At 39.6% G+C, this 27,399-nt stretch overlaps 1 protein-coding gene across 1 annotated transcript in view; it reads left to right on the top strand.

The window, feature by feature from the left end:
• Positions 1-27,399, top strand: part of PLXND1 (plexin D1) — a 224,745-nt gene that overhangs the window by 158,573 nt on the left and 38,773 nt on the right. Inside the window, exons 21-25 of the mRNA XM_072989488.2 lie at positions 32-139; positions 1,209-1,321; positions 3,225-3,332; positions 10,189-10,319; positions 11,641-11,839. Of these exons, the coding sequence (XP_072845589.2) occupies positions 32-139; positions 1,209-1,321; positions 3,225-3,332; positions 10,189-10,319; positions 11,641-11,839 (659 nt within the window). The remainder of the gene's footprint in view (positions 1-31; positions 140-1,208; positions 1,322-3,224; positions 3,333-10,188; positions 10,320-11,640; positions 11,840-27,399) is intronic.

The following is a 27,399-nucleotide window of genomic DNA, read 5'->3' as shown; positions in this document are numbered from 1 at the left end:
TGCCCCTTCCCCCCCCCATCTATTTCTCCAGCCCTTTTTGTGTTTTGCACCAAGAGCCGCAGAGCAGAGCGTTACTGGCAGAAAACTCTGTTGCAGATGGAAGAGATGGAATCCCAGATTCGGGAAGAAATACGCAAAGGTAAATAGCTGTGCTTTGACTCTTCGGAATTAGTGACCATAGGCAGCAAATATTTTTTTCCTTCTGTCACACTCTGGAGAAGTTTGCAATCCTGAGATGCCCTTCAGAGTTATTCTTATAGAGAGGAGCCTTGTGGCACAGTGGTTAAACTGCTGTACTGCAGCCAAAACTGTACTCACAACCAGGGGTTCAATCCCAGGTAGCCGGCTCAAGGTTCACTCAGCCTTTTCTCCTTCCGAGGTCAGTAAAATGAGTACTCAGCTTGCGGGGGGGGGGGGGGGGGACAATCTTTAGCCTGCATTATTAACTTGTAAGTCGCCCAGAGTGTGCTTGAAGCGCTATGGGGCGGTAAATAAGCAGCACACTTTGCTCTTTTGCTTTTAACAATGCCCCCAAACAGCGCTGTCCATGGCTCCAAACCCTGGGACTGAGATCAAATCTCTTAGGAATTGCAAAATGGTATTGGTGTTGTGTTGTTAAGAAAAGGGAAGTTGAAGCCTTGAACTGTGACTTAAATTCCAGTTTGATGAAATTTGCGAATGAATGCTCTAACCCAGTGGGCTAACCTCAGCCTGCTGGATTAAAGTCAGGAAAGTTAATTAAAGGTTGCCTCATGGAGTTGCAAGAAAATTCAAGCTTCTACTTTAGTGACATTGTGAGTTATAAAGTGATGAGCAAGGCGCACTAGGTCTGCTCCTGTCTGTGGCCTCCATCTCCCCTTACAGTATAATCTTACTAAAGCTATAACTTGATGGCTGAGAGAAAGCTTTGGATTTTCATCTCTTATCTAACAAATAGGTTTTGATGATGCTTTAGGATCAACTGATCCCAAGCTTAACACATTATTTCATCTAGAAACTAATTGGGGGGGGGGGAGGAAATGACTTATAAAGTTTCATCCCATAAGCTTTCACAAAATTCACAACTATTTTATCCTGAAAAACTTAGGATGAAGCATTCATTTTAAAAAGGAGGTAGGCGTACTGCCATACTGCTGTGACATAAAAGAACAGTGTATGTGTTAATTAACATGAAAGTCACTGTTGTACTTCTGGTTTCTTGGAATAAGGTTTTGCTGAACTTCAGACAGATATGACAGACCTGACGAAGGAGTTGAATCGCAGCCAAGGGATTCCATTCCTGGAATATAAGTACTTTGTGACTCGGACTTTCTTTCCCAAAGTAAGGAGGTGTGGCAAACTGTGGAGACCTAATGGTATCTGGTTTCTCCTAGCTGTACACTTGCCGTTCTATTTTTCCTTTGCCTTTTTTTTTTTGCTCCATATTTATAGTGTAATTTAGACATTTTTCCAATAATTTTGAAGCAAGACATTAAACAAGCCTGCAAAAGCCATCCTCCATCATCTGCTCTGACGTATTTATTTATTTATTTATTTATTTTTGGACATCTAAAGGGAAATGATCCATGAGAAAAACAGGGCTACATGATTAGGGAAGATGGAACTGAAACGGTACCTGCGTCCAAAGTAGTAACAGACTTAGGTTCAAGCATGCTTTCACTTTGGGTCATGTGCTTTTTCTTAGGTGTTCAGTAGGAAGACAGTTGTTCTTGCACTAATTCAGAAACTCTGTAACAGAAGACAGCTTCATATTCAAACATTTGCTAAGTCAAATCATATCTGGACACCATATCCAACGATGCCTACTTTCAGATCTACATGTCCCAGATCCATGAATATAATAACAGAGCTGCTTTATTTCCATTTTGTTTATGGTTTTTTAAGATTACATCAAACACACTGTATGGATTTGCTTGTTTTTATTTTTATTTTTTTGCATTAATCTATTGGTTTAATTGCACCACTGCATCATTGAACCAGCTGTGATTCACTGATGTAGGAGAGAAGTGTTTTTCATGTTTGCTTTCCTTCCTTCCTTCCTTCCTTCCTTCCTTCCTTCCTTCCTTCCTTCCTTTCTTTTTGTTTAGATATTCCATTAACTTAGTTTTTGTCAAGAATATGTCAATGCACAATGGTAGACTCTGTACTCCATGCATCCGCTATATATGGCAAATAGCACAAAAATACAGACCAGAGTCCTGTTACCAGTTTATGCTTCTCTAAGGCAAACTGCATAAATTTTGATGGCAAATTGCTGTTCATTATTTAGCTGCTGGTTGTATTTTAGGGCACAAGCCCCATTGCTTTATCGGGTCCACCCCAAAATGCAGCAATTTGGAGCCTAGGCTTGCATGATTTCCCACATGAAAGCATACAGAATAGGGTTTTCACCAAAGATTCTGGTAATATGAGCTTTTATTTTTATAAAGGAAATACCTAGCTCTTTCAGTTGTGGCAAAACAGTAAACTTCATGCATGACGTCTGGCTTTAAAAACCCAAACTGGTGTTGGAAATTGTTTGCAATAGTCATAGCTTTTAGCAGAGCTTTTATATCTTGAAAGCTCCCTGTGTTTTGCCTGTGATTCCTGCTCCCTAGATCTTACCTTTCTTATTCCAAGCACCTGTGCCATCTATTTAGCATTTACAATGCTTCCATATACTTCTTAGTACACCTGAATTTTAGAACCAGAATAATGGAAGAATGTATAAAAATGACATGCAACTTTGTTCTTCTCACATTTATTCTGGGAGCAAAATTTGCATTTTCTTGAAGGTAACACAAAATCTTTGGCAGCTGTGAAACAATAAGGGAAAGAAAAAGTTTTCCACTTTTGCCTTAGAAGAGTGAAATACACAAACATCTGTAAGCTACTGATTGTGGTTTAGTCTTGAATAATCCTATATTTACAGGAGAATCATGGATGACAGATCGGCCAGTTCATAAACTCGATACTATGAATGCCTTGTTTTTTTCTGGTTCATTCATTTTGCAAAATTCTTTTATTTGTTCATTCAGAAGCCTCTTGCTAAGAGTGTAAAGCCTCCATAAAATATTGCTTCTTACTTGTAACTGGTCTCGAGTCCTTATGACACCTCTTCTTACTATTCTTTAATAAAATGCTTTCTTGGCATGGTACTTGAAGACATAAAGAAGTCAGTCATGCCTCCTTTTGCCAAATAACAAAACATCCTTTGATTTTTTTCTCTCTCTGTGTTGTTTCAGTGTTCCTCACTCTATGAGGAGCGTTACATTCTGCCTTCCCAGCAGCTCAATTCCCAGATGGGGTCACAGGTCCAAGAAACTCACCCATTGTTGTTGGGGGAATGGAAGGTAAACAACTCTTTGGTAAATCCAGTTAAGAAGGCAGTTGCAGTGTTGTTTGGGTAATACTTTATTGTATTAGTTAAGGAATGCATCGGAAGTAAGGCAATTCCATACTGATGGAAAGAAGGCACTAGTCTGACAAAGTTTGGCTCCATGGCAGTAAAAATGATTAGCTAAATTTCCTTAAAATAAGTAAACTAGTAACTGCTGGGTGTTGAAATGGGCTATTAGATAGACATTGCTTCATTCAGTCTTCAGTTTGCAACTCAAGATGTCATGTATTTATCACATTTAGTACCAGTAATTTATTTTTTATTCTGTAAGCCAAGGATCTTTGTTCATAATGTCTAGAGACATTGTTTTCAGTAGAAGAGCTGGACCTCTCTTAGGAATAAATTGCTGCTACTATCATTGTATTAGATACCAGAGCTTGGAAGATAGCTAGAAAAGAGAAGGAAACTGTTGCATACATCATTGCTTTGACCACTAAACTGGCCATGAGCTTTGTCATTACATGCTACGCTGGAGTAATGCATTATGTTACACATTTTGCATGTTTTGCCATATAGTGTCCTTAAACGTCTTTGAGGTTAATCTCCCTTTGAACTATTTTTTCTTTCTGTTTTAAAAAACTTAGTTCTTTCTCTTTTTCAAAAATCAAAATGCAAACCACAAGGTGACACACATGATTTATCTCAGTGAATGTTAAGTGCTCCAGAAGAACTCTAGAAAAATGATGTAATTTCCCCAGAATTCTCTATAAAGTTATAGTGAAAGGCTGTGGTTTCACAGAAGTGTTCTAACAACACTACAAATCTATGAAGTACTCGGTGAAGTCACGTCATTAATACTTCCAGGAGGCCTCCCAGAGTCCTTACAGTTGATCATATAAGCCAGGTGTGTCTCTGTGTGGTCTTTATTTTTTGTTTTTTTATGGTTTTTAAAATAAAGAGAAAATTAAATAGACATTTTAAAAAGAATGGAAGCTCAATTTGGTTTGAGGTGGGGAAAGAGTAGAATAAATAACATATAAAACCTGTTCTTGTCACTGAAGAAAGAAATCTTCATGACAGTCATTAGTTTGGGAGCTGGGGGAAGAGCACTGGGGTTGGTGGAGACCAACATAAAGATCCATCTCCACTATCACATTCCCAGATACTATGCATAAGTTTGAAAGCTGGAAAAAGAAGAAAACTGATGGGGTGGGGGTGGGGAAATAGTTTATTCAGAATAGAGTGCTAGAGAACAACAGCCACAGGCTGCTAAAAAGACAAATAAATGGGTTGTAGATCCAATCCAAAACTCTTTAATCTCTATAGATTGAGAGCGAAGACCAAAGTCCAGCTGAAATGCATGCGGGACTTCCTCTTCGCAGATGATGGAGCTGTTGTTGCCTATTCTGCCGAAGACCTCCAACAATTTATGAATCGTTTTAGTAAGGCTTGCCAAGATTTTGGATTAAAAATCAGTCTGAAGAAAACACAAGTCATGGGCCAGGGTGTGGACTCACCTCCCTCTGTTACCATCTCTATACAAGAATTGGAGGTTGTTCATGATTTCGTGTACTTTGGCTCAATGATCTCTGACACTCTCTTTCTAGATGTCAAGCTTGATAAACACATTGGCAAAGCAGCTACCATGTTCTCTAGACTCACAAAGAGGGTATGGCTTAACAAGAAGCTGACGGCATATACCAAGATCCAGGTCTATAGAGCCTGTGTCCTGAGTACACTCCCGTACTGCAGTGAGCCCGGGACCCTTTGTGCATGGCAGGAGAGGAAGCTGAACACCTTCCATATGTGTTGTTGCCAACACATTTTTGGCATGATCTGGCAGGTCAAAGTTCCAAATAGTGTAGTCCTGGAATGAGCTGGAATTTTTAGCATGTTCAGATTAGGCAAACTTCAGTCTCGAGGGACTATTGTACTGTGTCCTCTTCAGAGCATGAAGCCTGGGTAAAATAATATGGAGGATAGGCTGTTACCCAAGCAGCACTGAAATAGTCCAATGGAAAGGCAAGAGCCAATACAACTGGTTCTAACGATGTCACAGGAGTTGCAAGAACGGCATGAACTGCGTCCGGGACTCCAACTCCGAATTTTGCCTCGAGGTTCATTCCTGAAGCATTTTCCATCAGTGGATATAGCCACAAGGCAGTGGCAGTTTGAAATTGGAATTTTCCTTCTCCTAGATGGGCTGCCTTCCAAGGCTGAGGAGCCACAGCTACCCATGTTAGCATGTATACATTACTGAAACAGTGACATCTATGTTGGCTCAGGCATGTTGAGAGAATGGCTGACAGTCAGGTTCCAAAAGATCTCCTGTATGGAGAATTAGTGCAGGGAAAGCGCCTCAGAAGGAGACCACAGCTGTGATACAAGGATATCTACAAGCAGGATCTGAAGGCCTTAGGAATGGACCTCAACAGATGGGAAACCCTGATTTCTGAGTGTTCAGCCTGGAGGCAGGCGGTGCTTCATGACCTCTCCCATTTTGAAGAGACACTTGTCCAGCAGTCTGAGGCAAAGAAGCAGTCCTGAAACCAGCCAAATCAGGAAGCTGGACAGGGGACAGATTGCATTTGTAACCAGTGTGGAAGGGATTGTCACTCTGAGAATTGGCCTTCTCAGCCACACTAGATGCTGTTCCAAGACCTCTATTCAGAGCACGTTACCATAGTCTCTCAAGATTGAAGAATGCCTACTAGATTCAATCACACCTGAACTCCCATTAGATTCTAAAAGGAATAAACTGAAACTGTTGAACTTTGGCCATATCATAAAATGACAAAAGACTCCCTGGAAAAGACATCAGTACTAGCAAAAATAGAAGGTAGTAGGGAAAGAAGTAAACCTAACATGGGATAGATTAATGTAATAAAAGAAAACCAGGGCTTTCAGTTTGCAAGACCTAAGCAGGCCTGTTAATGATAGGTCCTTTTGGAGGGAATTAATTTCTAGCGATATCAGAAGTTACAAGTGCCTTAATAGCTGCGAGCACCAAAAAAGAAATATTTCCAGGTACCAAATTACTTTGCAACACTTTCCCCTTCAAGCTCTGTCAGATATAATTGAAAGTATTCTGCCCCAGCAGAAAATTCTTCTGCTGTTAAATTTCTTTCAGGAAGAAGGAAAAGAATACTATGCGCACAGCTGAGCAGTGGTCATTGTTTAGTCGTGTCCGACTCTTCATGACCCCATGGACCAGAGAACGCCAGGCCCTCCTATCTTCCACCGCCTCCCAGAGTTGTGTCAAATTCATGTTGGTTGCTTCGATGACACTGTCCAACTATCTCATCCTCTGTCGTCCCCTTCTCCTCTTGCCTTCACACTTTCCCAACATCAAGGTCTTTTCCAAGGAGTCTTCTCTTCTCAAGAGATGGCCAAAGTATTGGAGCCTCAGTTTCAGGATCTGTCCTTCCAGTGAACATTCAGGGTTGATTTCCTTCAAAATGGATAGGTTTGTTCTCCTTGCAGTCCAGGGGACTCTCCAGAGTCTCCTCTAGCAACACAATTCAAAGGCATCAATTCTTCGGTGGTCAGCTTTCTTTATGGTCCAGCTCTCACTTCCATACATCACTACTGGAAAAACCGTAGCTTTGACTATTCAGACTTTTGTTGGCAAGGTGATGTCTCTGCTTTTTAAGATGCTGTCTAGGTTTGTCATCGCTTTCCTCCCAAGAAGCAGGCATCTTTTAATTTCGTGGCTGCTGCCACCATCTACAGTGATCATGGAGCCCAAGAAATTAAAATCTGTCACTGCCTCCATATCTTCCCCTTCTATTTCCCAGGAGGTGATGGGACCAGTGGCCATGATCTTAGTTTTTTTGATGTTGAGTTTCAGACTGTTTTTTGCGCTCTCCTCTTTCACCCTCATTACAAGGTTCTTTAGTTCCTCCTCACTTTCTGCCATCAGAGTGGTGTCATCTGCATATCGGAAGTTGTTGATATTTCTTCTGGCAGTCTTAATTCCGGCTTGGGATTCCTCCAGTCCAGCCTTCTGCATGATGTATTCTGCATATGAGTTAAATAAGCCGGGGGACAATATACAGCCTTGCCGTACTCCTTTCCCATTTTTGAACCAATCAGTTGTTCCATATCCAGTTCTAACTGTTGCTTCCTGTCCCACATATAGGTTTCTCAGGAGATAGATAAGGTGGTCAGGCACTCCCATTTCTTTAAGGACTTGCCATAGTTTGTTGTGGTCCACACAGTCAAAGGCTTTTGCATAGTCAATGAAGCAGAAGTAGATGTTTTTCTGGAACTCTCTGGCTTTCTCCATAATCCAGCGCATGTTAGCAATTTCTAGTTCCTCTGCCCCTTCGAAATCCAGCTTGTACTTCTAGGAGTTCTCGGTCCACATATTGCTGAAGCCAACCTTATAGGATTTTGAGCATAACCTTGCTAGCGTGTGAAATGAGTGCAATTGTACGGTAGTTGAAGCATTCTTTGGCACTGCCCTTCATTGGGATAGGGATATAAACTGATCTTTTCCAGTCCTCTGGCCACTGTTGAGTTTTCCAAACTTGCTGGCATATTGAATGTAGCACCTTAACAGCATCATCTTTCAAGATTTTAAATAGTTCCACTGGAATGCCATCACCTCCACTGGCCTTGTTGTTAGCCATGCTTTCTAAGGCCCACTTGACTTCACTCTCCAGGATGTCTGGCTCAAGGTCAGCAACTACATTGTCTGGGTTGTCCGGGATATCCAAATCTTTCTGATATAATTCCTCTGTGTATTCTTGCCACCTCTTCTTGACGTCTTCTGCTTCTGTTAGGTCCCTACCATTTCTGTCTTTTATCATGTCCATCGTTGCACAAAATGTTTGTCTAATATCTCCAATTTTCCTGAACAGATCTCTGGTTTTTCCTTTCCTGTTATTTTCCTCTATTTCTTTGCATTGTTCATTTAAGAAGGCCCTCTTGTCTCTCCTTGCTATTCTTTGGAAGTCTGCATTCAATTTTCTGTAACTTTCCCTATCTCCCCTGCATTTTGTTTCCCTTCTCCTCTCTTCTATTTCTAAGGCCTCGCTGGACAGCCACTTTGCTTTCTTGCATTTCCTTTTCTTTGGGATGGTTTTTGTTGCTGCCTCCTGTACAATGTTACGAGCCTGTATCCAAAGTTCTTCAGGCAGTCTGTCCACCAAATCTAGTTCCTTAAATCTGTTCTTCACTTCCACTGTGTATTCATAAGGGATTTGGTTTAGATTATATCTGAGTAGCCCAGTGGATTTTCCTACTCTCTTCAGTTTAAGCTTGAATTTTGCTATGAGAAGCTGATGATCAGAGCCACAATCAGCTCCAGGTCTTGTTTTTGCTGACTGTATAGAGCTTCTCCACCTTTGGCTGCAGAGAATATAATCAATCTGATTTCGATATTGCCCATCTGGTGATGTCCATGTATAGAGTCGCCTCTTGTGTTGTTGGAAAAGAGTGTTTGTGATGACCAGCTTGTTCTCTTGACAAAACTCTATCCTTGCCCTGCTTCGTTTTGAACTCCAAGGCCAATATTTCCTGTTGTTCCTTTTATCTCTTGACTCCATACTTTAGCATTCCAGTCCCCTAGAATGAGAAGAACATCTTTCTTTGGGAAGGTGTTGTAAATCTTCATAAAACTGTTCAATTTCAGTCTCCTCAGCAATGGTGGTTGGTGCATAAACTTGGATTGTTGTGATGTTGAAAGGTCTGCCTTGTATTCGTATTGACATCATTCTATCATTTTTGAGATTGTATCCCATTACAGCTTTTCCCACTCTTTTGTTGACTATGAAGGCTACTCCATTCCTTCTACGGGATTCTTGCCCACAATAGTAGATATGATAATTATCTGAGCTGAATTCGCCCATTCCTGTCCATTTTAGTTCACTGATGCCCAGGATGTTGATGTTTATTCTTGCCATCTCCTGTTTGACCACCTCCAGCTTCCCAAGGTTCATAGATCTTACATTCCACGTTTTCCTATGCAGTATTTTTCTTTGCAGCATTGGACTCTCCTTTCACTTCCAGGCACGTCCACAGATGAGCGTCCTTTCGGCTTTGGCCCAACCACTTCATTAGCTGTGGAGCTACTTGTACTTGTCTCCACTCTTCCTCAGTAGCATGCTGGACACCTTTCGACCTCAGGGGCCCATCTTCCAGTATCATATCTCTTAGCCTTTTGTTTCTGATCATGGGGCATTCTTGGTAAAGATACTGGAATGGCATTGCCATTTCCTACTCCAGGTGGATTGTGTTTAGTCGGAACTCTCCACTATGACCTGTCCATCTTGGGTGGCCCTGCATGGCATAGCCCCTAGCTTCTGTGAGTTACTCAAGCCCCTTCGCCATGACAAGGCAGCAATCCATGAAGGGGGAGCAGTGGTACTCTGTTGCTATAATGTCACGAGGAAAGACAGATAGACTTGCTTTAAATAGTTGTCACCCTTAGCTTTGGAAAGGTTTGTCCCAGTTCAATCCAGTTGATTGTGGCTTTCTGAAAAGGAAGAGGTTTAACGCAGCAGAGAACTTCTAGTCTGGAGTGGCTTGAGGGTCAAGCATCAGATGAATCAGCCTCAAAGAGGAATGAAATATTTCCCTTTGCTTATATGTGACCAGTATATTAGTGTTTTCAGTGCAATTTCTATTTGTTGCCTGTTTCAATCTGTGTATTGAACAAACTTCTATCTATGACCCATATCTTCAGAGCCTTCTGGAGTGGGAGTGGGATGAGAGGAGAAGGAATGGTAGCTGTAATAATGATAATATCTGCACCTTATTAACCAATGTTCAAAACAAAATACACAATAAAACTAAATTTAGCGTAATATGAAGAGATGAAACCAAGAGCTATGGTCTTATCCAAATTCTTAATTTTGCTTTAGATTCCTGAAAACTGTAGACCCAATATGGAAGAAGGAATTGCCTTGTTCTCCACCTTACTCAACAACAAGCACTTTCTCATCGTCTTTGTCCATGCTCTTGAGCAGCAGAAAGATTTTGCTGTTAGAGACAGGTAAGACAACCTTCGCATTTTAAGACCAGCCCAAAGCTGGCTGCATACTTCTTTCGCCTTAAAACCTGGAAGGACTCTGTATTGTTTTTGAACATCTGAAAATGCTTCTTCCTTGATAAACATAAGTTTTGCTTGATTTTGTCTGAGAAAGTGGTCTCTATTTTTATGAATTGGATATCTGTGCTTATCAAGGATTGAATGCTTCCAGATGCTGTTTAAAAAGCCCTAATCCATCCCATGCTTTAAAGGAAGTAGCTAACCTGCTCAGGTTTTGTAAAGTCTGAGGGAAGTTAGAGATGATAGTAAATGAGTTGTTGATTGTTGCTTCTTGAAATAATGCACAGAGGAAATCTTAGATGAAAGGCCATGGGCCACACTGACCCACTCACTGCTAGGATTTCCAGAATTTGAGAACTTCTGCCATCCATAGAGGTTGTGTGCTTAGGACCTTCCAGTTCCTGAAAGAGTAAGGAAAAGGGAAGTTGTTGCTAAATTACACCTTAGAGACATTGTGATGACTCTGCCAAGCCACACCTCTTAACAGAAGAAGATAAGGGATTTCCTCTTCATATATTTCAAGAAACCCAAAATAGGAGAGCAGGAAAGAATGTTATGTTTGGTCTTCTTGGAGAACAGTTTTCTTTTCACTTCTCTTGACCTATCTCTTTCCCATTATTCTTGAGGCCCCCTAAGTGTCATTTATATCTCTTCCTGTGTCACTACCTTGGTGTTAAGAGTTAATAGGACAATATTAAAGTTCTCTGAAGTGCATTCTGTAAACATCAACAAGAGAAATGATGTTTTCTTTGACTGACAGATGAGAAATGCCCTGGTTTAAAGAAAAGGCAACTAGGAATGTCTAAAGGGGCAAAGAGAGGAACAGAATGAAAATGGCTGCCTGAGAGTTTTATGGCTAGAGTATTACAGACCCGAGAGGGAGTAAGCCTTGCATCTAAGGCTCTGCATATAAAAAAATACCATAGCTACTCAAACACCATGTCTTAATGTTCCTTCCTTTCTTTTTTAAAATTTATGCTGTTTTTCAACTTGCAGGTGTTAACCTTCTCTATTATTACACAAATTGCCAGAATAGGTTTTTTTTTTCCCTTTGAGCGACTGGCATCCATTTCTATCAAAGGGTGGCATAATACAATGTGATTATGCACAGCTGTGATACAAATGGCTTGAAACTTTAACAGTTTTCAGAGGCTTTGTGAAAACAATTTGGAATGTTACCATGGTTTTAATTTCTGTTCATGTTGGTTGATGAATCCCGCCTTGTTCCATCCATCTCAGTATCCTTCATTAACTCTTCCTTCAGATGCAACCTAGCCTCTCTGCTTACCATTGCATTGCATGGAAAACTAGAGTACTACACCAGCATTATGAAGGACCTCTTGGTGGATCTCATTGATGCTTCTGCTTCTAAAAACCCTAAGCTTATGCTGAGGAGGACAGAATCTGTGGTTGAGAAGATGCTGACCAACTGGATGTCCATCTGCATGTACAGCTTTCTCAGAGTAAGAAAGTGAAATAAAATTTTAAACTTATGTGGTTGTGGCAGATAACCCAAACATGAATATAGCAGAGATGGGCCCAGAAGGTTGGTCTTGAACCACACAACCACCTCCTCTGATATTCCCTAATATCCAGTAAAGGTGAAGCAAGACAAATATTCCCAACTTCTAATCAAAACTAGAAGATGACACCTACAGTATTTCTGAGTGTCAACTCTTCCTTTGGAAATTGTGCTCAAATGATAATACTTCTCCAAGTGTGATTGGCCTAATTGATAAGCACAAAAGAGAGTTAAATTAAAATTGTCAGATAGGTTAACCAGGAGGAGGTTGTTTGATGGTTTTTGCACAGCCTTCTGATAAATTCACTGATCTCTAGTCAACACACTTAAATTTCATTCTTGCTCTGTCTGAGAGTTTTTAGAGACTGGCAGTTCAGAATAAAAACTAAGTTACATTGTTCTCTCACGTAATTCTTATGAGAACTCATTGACACAGATCACACTAATGGGATAATAACTAGCCCAGGATGACCCAGTAAACCTCATAACTGAGAAAGGATTTCAGAGTGCTAAATGTGTGTAGAAAGAACTGTTACATAAACTGCTGTAGCAGCCTTGAAACATCATTGAATTTGATATCTGAAAGATAGAAATTCTTTAAGGCTTAACTCCAGCTTTATTGTTAAAAGAGATACTCTGTTTTCCCAAAAATAAGACCTAACCCGAAAATAAGCCCTAGTATGATTTTTCAGGATGCTCATAATATAAGCCCCCCCACAAAATAAGCCCTAGTTAAGAGAAACCCCGCCCTTCACCATTGTGCAGCAAGTAGAAGATGACATGACTGTATTTGAATAAATGTAGATTGTTGTACATGAGAAAATCCAACATCTCTGAAAATAAGCCCTACAACATTTTTTGGAGCAAAAATTAATATAAGACCCTGTCTTACATTCGGGGAAGCACAGTAATACTTCCATATTAAGCAGAACATTGTTCTACTTATATAATACAATATATTATGGGCATATAAAGAAAGGCCCTTTGTGCATAGTACTCTATTACCAAAATTCTTTTTCCTGATCTTAGAAGGATAGAAAACATTTTCTAGGAAAAAATGTTCCTGTCTGTGCTGCTGTGTAATTTATGTGTTTGAATGTTGAGTGTCTGGTTAGATTTCATTTCAAAATCAGTTTTGTAATAACATTGTAATGAACCTATTGGTTTGGCCATATTTCTTTCTAAGGGATTTTGTTTGTTCGTAGACAATTGCTAGACTGGTAACTTTTTTGTTAGCTAGCCATTGCCTAACAACAACAACAACTTGAATACAAAAGCTGCACCTGTTTATGCAAATCTGATAATTGGCCACACTTGCAAATACTCTCTGCATAATGTTGGCTTGCAAAGTACTTGAAGTTTTAGAGTTTGGTTTTGAGAACTAGGTTTAAATTTTTTAAAAAAAAAACTGTCACTTGAATTTTAAAAGAAATTGTGATGATGGTTTTCCAAATGTTCACTGTCTAGCACTGCCCCCTGCAGATTCTTCTATCTGTATCTTTGGAATCAAGACATACAGTATAATCTTACGCACTTCTATTTAACACCACATTCCATTAGGTTCACTGAACTTTATTCCTAGGTAAGAATAGAAAGCAAAAGTTACTTAGTTCGGATTATAATACAAAACAACTTAAATCATTAGCCCAAAGAAAGTTATCCTTCAGTTCCCACACTTAGCTGGATTTTGTGATGGAATTTTCTAGTAAAAAATATGTAAAGAAATGTAGATTTGGGAAACTGCTTGCAAAAAGGTAAATCAGGGAAATTGTCTAAAATATATACAGTGGTGCCTTGCTTAACGAGCGCACCGTACAATGATGAAATCGCATAGCGATCCCTTTTTTGGGATCACTAATGCGATTGCTCAACGTTTTTTTAATAGGGCAAAATTCGCTTTGCGAAGACCGGTAAGCGTTTCGCTTACCAATCTTTGCAAAACGAAGCCCGACGATCAGCTGTTAGGTGGCCAAAAATGGCCGCCGGAAGCCCGGAAATGGCCCAAAGTGGCCGCGCGCAGTGTTTTCGCGCCCTCGTTAAGTGAGGGGAGGGCGCGAAAATGGCTGCCGGCCATTAAGAAGCATCGCTGAACGGTGAGTATTCGGCCCATTTCGAACGCATTAAACCATGTTTAATGCGTTCCAATGGAATTCCTTGCCCTGTTCAACGATGCTTCAGCATAGCAAAGGTTAATCCGGAATGGATTAACCTCGCTATGCGAGGCACTACTGTATATGCTAATTTCAGTTGGCATAAAAATGGATCTTTTAAAAAATTGCATGCTGATGCAAAAATGGGAAGAATGCACTTGTGCTTAAAAATGTCAAAGTTACAGAAAGCAAATATCTTTCATGCTCCTAAAAATTATGTATAGGATTTGCAGTCTAATTGTACACGTGGAGCCAGTTCCTGTGCATTTGGTAAAGAAATTTATTCATGGAAGGTACATATTTTTCATGGATCAGCTTTTAATCAAAAATAAACTTGAAAGATGCTGTTTGTGATTGACCAAAATGTTGAACAAAAGATCATTATGAATTGTTTGGAATTCTCTTAAAGAGAAAAATACTTGCAGCATTTCACTAGACATAGTCTGAAATACTCCAGAAATTTAAATAAAATCAGATTGTTCCTGTTTGGTTGATATGGGTATTCAGCAAAGCTGGAAAGGTGGAAAGTAGGAGAAAAGGTGTTGTGTGTTCTTTAAGTGTAAGAGTATATTGCTAAAATGTGCTGATCATGCATATCCTTGCCCTCCCCCCTGAAGAAAATATATATCTGTTGTGGGATTACACAAGATGGACTCTGATACAACCAAAATTAACTTCCTAATTTCTTCTGAAATAAGACAATATTCAAGAAAATCTTTCTGGTGGCAGGAAGAGAAGAGGGAAAGGAAGTGAGCTTTATCTTGGGGGACTTCTGAGTAGGATGGTTTACAAAAGAGATTAACTGCATATCCAGTTTTCATGTGGTTTACATGTCCCTCTGAATTCTCTTTTCCTTATGACACCTTAATCCCTGCAGAAGTGGAGGTGGGGAGTGTTATTTGTATATACGGACACTCTGAAGACCACAGCAAGTCTCTCCTTGACTGCTCTGTGAACAGGAGAGTTCTCTCAGAAGAAGAACTCACTCCAGATAGCTAAAGTGAGAGACAAAGCGTGTGTAGTTTAAGAGTTAAACACAGATTGAGATTCTTAAATGTTAATCTAAAACATGAAGCTAGCTTGTAAACAATTTGTTCACCCTGCCCCTATCTTCTAAACCTGGCATTATCCTGGCTAAGAGAAAGATAAAAGACAGATGTTATAAGCATAAATTGATTATCCATGTGGACTATAATAATGCTGTAATTCTGTGGTATTTTGTGGAACAGCCGATGACTGGCTGAATCTGGCGAAAGCCTGCAAATAAACTAATCAACTTGGAAGATGGGTGGTTTTGACAAGGGTGAGTCACTGCCACCTCTCCATCTGTGGCTGGTTGTTTCTGCAACCTAGTTCTTGTTCAGGTCGCTATGGAAAGAACAGTGAAAGAACTGAGCAGCAGGGATGGTATTATTTTATATTTTGTATATTTACATATGCAATTACACATCCGTTTTCACTAGCATTCAGTTTTGAATCAAAGAAAGAGATCGCAGTAATTACATGCATTAAGGTCTTGGTGTACATAGCCTATTTTGATCTTGATTATGAAGGCATGTCTCAATGAAAACAACATGGAAATAGCTATCCTGGAGTTGCGGACTTGATGTTGTGAATTGTGATCTATGGAACAATCTGAGATTAATAGGTGATCAGTGGAACTCAACTTCAACTGAAGTAGGCAGCTTTTCAATCCTTCTGTCTGAGGTAACAGGCATTATCTCATACACAGAAAGAACTGGATTATACTGAATTATATAACCACTGCAATTTTTAACCTGAATGTCACAAATCTGGTATACTGTAGTTCCTATCTTGGAATTGTTGTAAGTTTTATGTCAACTTTCAAATCATCTAGAATTTTTTCCCCCACTCTGTTGGGGTCTCTGAATTTTCTCACCAGTGGAAAACAAAATGTTAATCAAGCACAACATGAAAAGGAGAAAGAGGAAATTATCTCTTGAACTGACTTGAATGGACGCAGGGAAGCTGTGATTCCCCCTGCCCTTGCCCTCTTTTGGAAAGAAACATCTCTGAAGTGCATCTTTGTTCGTGGGTGGGGGCAGTCCTCTGAAGAAACATCTCTGAAGTGCAAAACAGTTCAACCTTGGGAGAACTGCAAAGTTGCATGGAACTATGTGGGTGCTCTGAAGCAATTAAGCTTCATACCATTATCATATATCTTTGAAAAACAGTACAGTGTCAGAAGAAAACCTTTTCTATCCACAGATTTGGAAGAGGAGCCCCACTGGAGGCTCTGATTTTAAAATAAATTGATTTTAATTGATTAAACAAACAAACAAACAAACAAACAAACAAACAAATAAATAAATAAATAAATAAATAAATAAATAAATAAATAAATAAATAAATAAATAAATATCCTGCCCTTTCTGCAGTGAGCTCACGGCCTTCTGTATAGCTCTCCTGATTGCCACTTTCTCCTCATGATAACCCAATGAGGCAAGTCAGGCTAAGAAACAGTAACAGGAGTTGACACGTTCAGTATATAAATCGGGGTCCAATGGAATCCATGAATGCTCTGAAACCTTGTCTTCTGTTCTAGTTCACTGTTGTGTGTTGTCCTTATCAGCCAGCACCTGCATTTGTCACCATATGACTATTTGTGGAGGAGTATATTCCTAGTGTGCAGGCACTTTCCAAAAGAAACTGCAGGTTTATGTGATCAGCCTAAATTCCTGAAAATCAAATTTCTCCTGTTTTTCATCAAGGTGCTGTACTGAAAAAAAGACCCTTGCTATTCATTATGCAGATTGTCTTTGAATCATTCTAGTGTTAAGGCAAAGTGATGTCATCACCTTGCCGATATCACCTTGACGACAAAGGTCCACATAGTCAGAGCTATGGTTTTTCCAGTAGCGATGTATGGAAGTGAGAGCTGGACCATAAAGAAGGCTGACTGCCAAAGAATTGATGCTTTTGAATTGTGGTGCTGGAGGAGGCTCTTGAGAGTCCTCTGGACGGCAAGGAGAACAAACCTATCCATTTTGAAGGAAATCAACTCTGAGTGCTCACTAGAAGGACAGATGTTGAAGCTGGGGCTCCAATACTTTGCCCATCTCATGAGAAGACAGGACTCCCTGGAAAAGTCCTTGATATCGAAAAAGTGTGAAGGCAAGAGGAGATTGGGACGGCAGAGGATGAGATGGTTGGACAGTGTCACCGAAGCTACCAGCATGATTTTGACCCAAATCTGAGAGGCAGTGGAAGACTGTGGTCCATGGGGTCACGAAGAGTTGGACACAACTAAACGACTAAACAACAACAAAAGTGTTATGGCCATCCAGATGTTGAGCATTTATTTTCCCACTTCACATCCATATTCCTTGATGGATCATGCAAAAAGATAGAATAGGAAACTGAACATGTTTACTAAGCTTGTCTGATATGTTGCTCCCTAACAGGAAGCCAGTCTTTAAGTTTATATCATCTTTTCCCAGAATGTTTTCAAGAAGAAGGCATTATTAATGAAAAGATAATTTCAAAAGCTTATTTACGGTATTCCAGCCAACCAAAGCTGCACAGCTCTCTCTTTTTGGTGTTCAGTGATCCATTTGTTTGTGGTCACTGTTGAGAAGTTTCTTTTAAATCTGGGGATAATTACTACTCAGAACATTTCTGCTCACACATAAATTTTATGATGGTATCCCAGAATTCATTAAACAATTTCTTTGAATCCCAGAAAATAAACCATAAATAGTTGCATGTTTGTCCATTTTTTATGCGCACTTGAAGAATAAAAAGAGAGGGAGAGTATGTGTTCTCTTAAAATTCTTCAGGTTTTTGTGCCTCTGTAATAAAAATGAAAGCATCAAAGACTCACAGTTTTGTTCACAGGTACATTACAAATTTCTGAAATAATAATGCCATACCTAAAATTCAGGATTATGGCTGCCATCGCAGTGAATATAAGATGTGATAGAATCTTTCATCAAAAGAACCAGGAGTATGTGTTTTTTTTTCCTCCTGAAAATGTGAAGGCATTGGGAGATACACAGAGAGGTTAGATAAACAAGAAGAAAATACTGTAAGAGCCAGAATTTATTCTTAGCCACAAAGTTTTGTAAAAGTGGAACTAGTGTCCTAAAGTCCTAAAGAGACCTCTGGGTAGAGTGGGCGGCATATAAATTCAATCAATCAATCAATCAATCAATCAATCAATCAATCAATCAATCAATCAATAAAGTTAAGAGCATTAAACCTGGGTTCACCAACAGAATATTTATACAAAAGCCTGTTACTTTGAATCCTACAAAATAGTCAAAACATTTTCAATATGCCTCTCTACAAAACAAGCCCACTCACGAAGGCGGCTTTTGATGAAGAAATTTAGTAGCCTCCTTTTAGTACTGGATCCTGGGATGTCTGTGACGATGGCACTGTTTTTAGTTCTTGAATTATCCCCATTAATCACAACATCTATTTGAAACAGCTGCTGCAAAAGGTCCTTAACAATTGTGCAATGGAAAAATTCCAGCTGCTTGTATTTGTCCTCATAAGCTAGCATTACACGATTTAAACATTTGTTTTACATTAATGCTGTGCCGAACAATTCATCCATTTTTGCAGCAGAAGAACAAGCCATCTTGCAGTGGAAATGTTCAGAATGTCAGGGCCTAAGCAAAGGGGCAGCTTCAGTGGTGAGCAGGAATAGTTGGTTCAATTTATATACAGTAGTTCCTTTGCAAAAAGTGGTAGGATCAGCTCTGAGATGTTTTTAAAAACACTCCTTCCTCCAAGTGAAGCTTGACTAATCCAGGAGTGGAGAGGACACAGAACTCCCTATTGTTGTCAGACTATAGTAGTGCCCTGCATGACGATGATAATCTGTTCCATAGGAATCGCTGTCTTGTGAAAACATCGTCTTGCGAAAACCATTTCCCCATTGGAATGCATTGAAACCCATTTAATGTGTTCCAATGAGGAAAAATTGTTGTTTTGCGAAGATCGCCCATAGGGAAGCCATTTTGCAAAGCACCGATCAGTTGCTAAAATGGCTGTCCTGCGAAGCATCGGTCCTGAAAACACCCATTTTGCGATGCGCTGATCAGTGCCAGAATCGTCGTCTTGCGAGAAACGGTTTGCGAGGCACAGACCCACACATCGTCCAGTGAAAACTGCTCATTGGAAACACTGTTTTGCGAATTGCTATAGTGATCGCAAAACCTCATCGTCATGCGGATTTGTCGTTTTGCGAGGTTGTCGTTGTCTAGTGGGGCACCACTGTACTTCTAATGCATTTGTTCTTACCCTTGGACATATTAGATTAGACTGGGCTAGACCCTCTTGCTTAGGGTTATTGAATTCTTCACTCTGCAAAATGGCATCTCGAGACCAGTGGTTCCCAACTTTGGGTAGCCCAGGTATTCTTGGAGTTCATCTCTCAGAAGCTTTCACCACTAGCCATTCAGGAACACCTGGATTACCGAAGATTTGGAACCACTGATCCAGACCATCACAAATGCACACAGCAGCATGGGGCATTTGGGAATGCTGCAAAACCATGTTATAGGAGCATACAGGGGAGTAGTGAGAGGACACAGCTGGGATGTACCCAGCTTGTTTCTGCCAAGCTATGGTAAAATTATTTCCTTATGCCTCTTGTGTTTTGAGATGCTAAGGAACAAGAGGCCCTTAAGCAGCACAGTAAATGTTTTACTTAATGTTTTGGCTACCTCATTTGGCAGAAAGTTTGAGCCTAGGGAATCAGTTTATATCTAACTGCCATTTGTAAAATTGAGTAACAGTAAATTTTACTGTTGCTTTTTTGTGTTCAAACTGGAAAATAGCAGTTTTTCATAGAATAGTTTGCCTGTCTTTCGTCCATTCTGTCAGGAAGTGTTTGTACAAGCTGTATGACTGTCCACTGAGACAGGTTGCCATCTATCTTTCAGCAATCAGCTTTCACTCAAGAAATATCAACCAGCCATTATAGCATTGCATTCTTCCAGATGGAGCATTTGCTTTCAGTAATGTATCTGCTTCTGCTTCGTCCATAGGATGTTCATCTTGTCTCATTTAGTAAAGTGATAGCTTCCATGACTTGGTGTGGTTTATTATTAAGCTCCTTTTGTTTATCGGGGTGGAGCTTAGCACTGTGCTGCTTTCCAGTGGGAGTTAATTTATAAGGTCAGACCCTCCCAACTGGAAACTTTCATTTAGAAAGAAAGAGAATGAGAAAGAGAGAGGGACCCAGATAAGAAACTCCAGCAAGAAGTAGATTGTTTACATTTTTTTAAAAAAAAATCATAATTTCCTGTAGGGAAGCCATTTTCAGAGAAATGGCACCTTAAATAGCATTTTGGATATGAATACTAATACGCCTTGTGTTCCTTTGCATCCAGGCAGAACCAAACGAAAGAAAGAAGAGGGTGAACATTTCACCCCATCTAAAAGAACACTGTGGGTGCTGGGGGAATAGCTGATGGGGAAAACATACATTTTCACAGTCTTTGTGGAGTGCGAGAGCTCTTTCTGTCATTTTGCTGAAGGAACCCCCAGCCATTCAGTCCATGAGCTGCCAAAGCCAGCTCTGTGTTAATAATCTTCTGTTGCTGGAAGAAAAAAAAATTTTGTTCTCTTTTCAGTTAGCTGGGTTGATTGCAATGCTATAGAGTTATGCTAGTATTATAGGCATATACTAAATCATGGCTTTCACATCATAAGTGCCACAACTCCTTGTGATCCTCTGCTGACACTGTTATCAGTGTTCATCCTTATATGGAATTTTAGGCTTGAGGCTAAGGCCTCAGTGATTCCTTTGCTTTTATCCAGGTTTGAATGAAGGCATTAGCCCAGATATTCCCTACAGAACAAGCTATTCTTCCCTCCCAAAGTTGCTGAAACCTCTTATCTAGATTGTGTTCTTGGATTTGAACTGGAATTCATATGACTATCCCACAAAAACAAAAATGTAGTGAGCATATGCTTTAAGGTATAACACTCTATGCTTTCATGAATTTCAATAAGTCAGCTATGGATATTCATTTTGATCATACAGATCACCACACTAAAAAAAATGACAAATTACTTGTACTCATACTACAGTAAGCCCAAGGTAACCTTCACTAGGAGAAGATAAATTGCAGTACTGATCATTCTTTTTTCCTGTCTTTTTTTTTTTTTTTTGGTCGAACTGGGTGAAATGCAATTTATGTAAATGACTATTTAAAAGTAAAAAAGCAGGCATGATCTGAACTAGAGGCTGCTGCTGTTTACTTCTTAAAGCCATTCACACAATTGCTAATTCCATAAATATCTTTGTTTAGTTTAACCATTAGAGAGCAGATCTACATCATTGGATTTTCCCCACGTCAGAGTATTTTTTTTTTGTTTTGTTCTGATTTCCACATAAAATGCACACATAGCTTACTTGTAAATGTGTTCAGAGTTTTGACTCATGACTAAGATATCAAATAGTGTAAATACATTTGGAGAAGCTAAAAGAAAAAAGGATTGATTTTTTTCCCCTAATGAATTAGGACCTGAAAGCATTCTAAAGAACAACGGAACATACTTTTGTCATTGTCCATCACATCAAATTATGGATCAGTCAGTTTGATATGATTTATGAATTGATAAACCATGGTGAGCAACTAGTCATGAAATCTAGATTAGAATGAGTACTTCAATGCAGAATTGAGAAACATTGTTTCTGCTAACTGCTATTTAAGGTAATGTGCATTAATGCCAAACTGTAGTTGCAGCAGTTATTCCCAGAAGTCTAAAAATACTTCCACTATAAAGATGAGGAAACAAAATGAGCAAAATGGATAATAAAAGCAGACAAGAGTTCCTAAATTATGGGTTTGTCTGTACAATTGGAAGATTGAGCAATAGTTTAGCTTCTAAACTCTGATTTGACATGATGTCTTAGCTGAACCAGAAAAGTAAATGACAATGGCTGAAATCCTGTTGTTTGACATAATGTCACACTAGAATAATCCCATTTAATCGGCAATTTGATGAGTTAACTTCTCCATAAATGCCATTGATTCCAATGGGCCTACTCTAGTTGCAACTTGCTTTAGCATAATAAATTCTAACTAGAGTAGGCCCATTTAAGTCATTGGAATTTATAGAGGCACTGACTCACCAAATTGACTACCTTAGTGTGACAACTATGCTAAGCAAAAGGATTTCAGTCAGTGTTACCAGGAACTTACTGTGGATTCTCAAGCTGCTGTTGCTATAGGAACATTTGTATTTCTCTCGTAGAAGCTTCTCTCCTAAGTAAATGATGGATTTGGGGAAGGGGGGCAATAAGACCATGGCATTGAGGAAGTTAAGTCCCATTCACCCTGCTGCTTCCCTATCTCCATACTTTCTATTTAAAGGCTCAAATTCTCTTACCTAGTATGCTGGTGTAGCACAAACATTGGGAAGCAAATTGCCCCAAGTTATGAAATCAGTTGTACAATTCAGTATGCATCTGATAATGTCTGCAGTGATTTTTTACCCTGGGGCAATTTCCCTCCAAAAGTTATACCATTCGTGTTGCAGTACAAAAGGATTTTGGCCAATGTCATGTCTATTTTGACCCCAAATAAAGTACTTTAATATTCTCCTGAGCTGGCTGCAGTGATTGTATGAAGAAGAATCAGCTGATTCCTGATATCACTCCAGTTAAGCACTAATAAATGGTCCCTCCCCGATTAAATTATAAGCAGTCACTTTTTAACCCTTTGTTGAGGGAGTAGTTCCTGGTTCTTCTAACAGAATGTCTTCCATTGCCTTGTGTCCCCTAGAGCAGTGGTCCCCAACCTTGGGCCTCCAGATGTTCTTGGACTTCAACTCCCAGAAATCCTGGCCAGCAGAGGTGGCGGTGAAGGCTTCTGGGAGTTGTAGTCCAAGAATATCTGGAGGCCCAAGGTTGGGGACCACTGCCCTAGAGGGCCGAATGGAGACTCCATCACCTGGACCCCAGACAAGAGAGGACCAGCACCAGGTGGCCAGGAGAAACTAGAAGAGGATATAACACATTAAGAGGATGAGTCAGGGGCAGGTTATAAAGGAGGAAGAGGAGGAGGAGAAAGAAGAGGGGGGTGACAGTGCGCCACACTTGACCAGAGTGGCAGATGAAGATGGGGAGAATGAAGGAGGAGCTTTTCCCCATCTTTTGCACTACTGGAGAAGTAGACTATAGCTGGAGCTGAATACAGGGGACTTGGTGGAGGTCCCAGTGGCCAAGAGGAGAGGATGCAGCAGTTTGGAGCTCCTATCTTTAATTCTACAGGATCTTTGCCTCCAGTAAGGCCCACGGCCCCCATCCTGACCCAGTGGAGGCACTGGAGAGGCAAGCACCAAAAGGAGTATCTGAGGTGGCAATAGGAGGGGCCAGGGAAACTCAAGTATTATTGACTACCTGGCAATGCAAATGTTTACTGAAGGATGTATGGTGGTTCAGGGCTGTCTTAAAGACCTGACAGCCCCAACAAACTATGAGTAACCCGACTTCAGTAGCCAGAAGTCAGGCTTGGCAGAGACTGGACTTGACTGAGGACCTGGTGAGGTTAACAGAACTCCACAGTGGACTGATGGGACAGGGTACAGCTGATGGTCCCTGTTCCCCAAGATTGACAAAGTCAAGTTCAAGCAGTTCTGGGAGTTTGTAGTCTATGGAAACCATGGCAGAGGAAGGACTCTCCGCCACCCTCAGTTTTGGGGAGGAGGGTCAGCGGTGCTCACACTCTCCCTTAAGAGAACCAACAGAAAACCAGTGTTGTCCTCTAAGCACTCCACATCATGGTAGTAGCAGCATTTCATTCTGTCTTTCCAATGTATGCTCATATATGAGGCATGATCACAAACCAGCCTTTGTGATTCTAAATGTGAAACCTGGGAGAATGTTATCCAGAGTTTTTCTGCATCGATTTACGCGAAGTACAAAACTTTAGCATTATGCCTGAATATTATGTTAAAATCCAGCTTAACTGCAAATATATCAACAGAATGTAGGGAGGGAAATCCGCTATGCCTGTGACAAAGATGGATAGTTTGTCAAAGAGACGGAATATGAACCTAGTAAAATGGGTTTAAGACACTGTGCACTTTGCTTGCCTTCATAAAGTAAGCAATATTCTGTAGGAAATGCCTGTCAATTGGAATAGTTTCTCGTGTGCCTTTAGGCCTTTTGCATCTGTCTATCTATAACAGTCTCCCAAGAGGGTACAGTAACTGTAATATTATATCAGATTTGCTACAAGAGTAACATGTAAGTGTACCCTCCACATTGATTTTTTAAAAAATAGCTTAGCAAAGCCATATATATATAAAAACACAGCTTCATTTACCCTGTATGGAACAGTGCAAAGGATGCCAGCCTTGATTTTGGTTTTCATTAATGCAAAGTTATTTTGGTGCCCAAGATTATTTCCAAATCCCCATAATACTGCAGGCACAAATCATAAAACATCTAATTTTAAAAACTTACAATAGGGAATGAAATGTGTTCTATTCATGTATTTTAAAAAAAAAAACCTCTATTTTTCCACCTTAACAATTTTTCTGCAACAGAAAACTTGGCCCCAGGATGGATTGTCTCACTTCCAAACCAGTTTCCCCACAATATTTTTAAAATAAATTCCATGTTCGCTTCCTCTGTTGTCTCTAACTGTCCATTTCCGTTCCCATCTTCTAAATGTATTATCTTTGTGTATCTGCAAATTTTTACAACAATCCATGGTTTCTGGAATACAGAGCCAAGAGATACAAAACAAAAGAGTAGTGGGTCAAAGATGGGCCTTTCTTGCATAATCATCCCTGCTGTAAAGTCTTTACCATTAACACTGCAGCAGCAGGAGCAGCAGAAATGCCCATTTAACTATTACTTCTTAGTGTGGCGCACTTAAACTTGGGGGTGGGGGAGGAATCAGTCACATACTCTACTTAATCATGCACGATATATGTTATGCAAAGGCAATAAATATCAGGTCTGTCAGTGTGGCCTTCTCACAGAAGACTTTTAATGGCTTTCAAAACAACTTTATGATTCAGATATAATTTGTCTTTCTCTGAGATTTTGACACCATATGGTAGATATTCCCCTTGGGTTATAGAATTTGATATATTTGAGAATGGCTACAAATTTCAATTTAGTCCCAGTTCTCACAACTGACTTTGATTTTTGCAAAGATCTGGAATATGAATCTAACATGTAACCATTCTAGTATGCACCACTAGATTTCATAAGGGGGGCAAAGATTTTAACAGCTTCTGTCACATCTACATTCTCTCCAAGTTCACCACCAAAATTGATTATGAAATCCTGAACAAACTGCATAAGGGGAAAGGCCATTAAAAACAGTGGGACAATAGGTCCCTTCAGATAAAAAGTTTCCAGAGCAGGGAAGAGCAACTTACATAGGTCCACAGGACAATCTTCTGCCTTTGGAACCATCAAAGTATATTTTTGTCCTAATTAATCTTAAATGGATGTGATTTCCAGATATGCAAAGGAATGAAATAACAGAACATTAAAAAAAGAAACAACATACAGTAGTTGATTTCCAGTATTTTGGCACGAAATGGGAGGGGCCTAATTAAAAGTTAAATGTGATTCCTGGAGAGTTCCTTGAGTGGCACAGGGAGGTTGCATGACAAAAGCCTCATCTGCAAATAGTATTATTATTACATTTACTATTGCTTGATAGAAATCAAAAACAGGAGGCAATTCAAAAGTGTGCATACCACTCTCTTTTTTCTCCTTTAATTTCTTGGTTGCAAGAAAATGCTTCCTATATTTCTGTTTCCACTAATATGTGAATATCCAGAACAACACAGGCTTACTTATTATTATAAAATGAGCAACAGTGCTCTTTATCACTATTAGAGTTTTGGATCTTCTATTTGCTTGAACAGAGTCTGCTCCCTTCTTCCTTTTTTAATCCAGCGGCAGCTCTGCTTTTTAAACAGGTATTTAAACGTGATTTGTGTCAAAAAAAAAAAAAGAGCAAAGGAATAACTGTGAAACGTCATCATAAACTGGATGACCACAACAGATCCTGCATCCTTTGGTCATTTGGCAGAGTGCTGACATATCTTTCAAAGAACAGCCTAAGTATGGTTAAAGTTTTTGTCTTAAGAAATGCTGGTTGTGACAAATTAAGTCTTGGCATTATGACACAGATGGTGTGTAAACCCATCTGTAGCTATGTGGTACCATCTAAAGTGCAGCAAAGCTGAAACTGGTATTGTACTAGCTACCATAGTGATGGGATAGCATTAATAATATTAATATCAATCAAGTGAAGAAATCAGAGTGAACAGATGCTGGCCACTTGGATTTCTAAAACATTTCTATAATAATTGTATTTCCTTTGCCTGGAGCGATTATAAATTCAGAAGTATTCATGTGCATGCATGCATGAGGGAGAGAAATAAATTGAATTACAAAAATAGTAAATTGATATAAGTGTGTCTTAGCTGAAAAAAAGATGACTATTAAGCAGCTTGGTATCTAAGGATTTGTGACTTTGTGAATTAAAAAGATACAGTGACGTGAGTTTTCAATTACTTGAAAGCAAAACAGTGAATTTAAGCTGGGAAATTGCCTGTAGAATCTTTGAAAAAATGTCTTCAGAACATTCCTTAAATGGTTATCCAGCTACAGTAGCATCAGTATTGAAGTACAACTATACAAAATAAGTATGGAATCAATATCTGTTTAAGTTTTATTCTATAAAATGGGCAGTGCTCCCTATTTGCTCAGTATAGTAGCCACTGGGCTAGTTGGCATCTGGCTGCAGAGCCAGAAGTTGGGAATTCAATTTCCCACTGTGCCTCCTTGGGAGGGATTGGAGTCAATGATCCATAGGGTCCCTTCCAGCTCTGCAGTTCAAAGATATGACAAAGATATGTTATGAATCCACAAAAAAAAAAAAAACTGACAAAAGATTGAAATCTGGTAGTAAGTTGCAAATAGATTAGGGCCATTAAATTAACAGCACCTTCAAAAGAGTTGACTCACCTAACCCCCACTGAATCAGTGAGCCTACTCTAGTTGCATCTTACCACCAGGTTTCAACCAAAGGATCCCAACCATTTTTTGTGAGTTATAATAATACATTTTGGTGAGTTATAATAATACACCATGCAATTGTTCTGCCATTTTCTTGAGTTGAATAGTTTTAATGGTATTCTTTTAAAGTTCCTGAAGTGCGTTTCTGATTTTGTTATTGCTTCTACTTGTACTTCCAGCTCTGACTAGTAGTTTCTCAGATAATATTCTTGATTGTGTGACATGGTATGCCCGTGTGCCCCCTTGTTTTTTAATTGTTTGAAAACTGTCTTAGATTGTTAGGATTTTAAGATAACGTTGCTTGTAACATTC

The sequence above is a fragment of the Pogona vitticeps genome, chromosome 2 (assembly GCF_051106095.1).
Source record: "Pogona vitticeps strain Pit_001003342236 chromosome 2, PviZW2.1, whole genome shotgun sequence".
NCBI lineage: Eukaryota > Metazoa > Chordata > Lepidosauria > Squamata > Agamidae > Pogona > Pogona vitticeps.
Note: the sequence above shows the minus strand (reverse complement) of the source record. Positions and strands in the feature narration are given on the sequence as shown.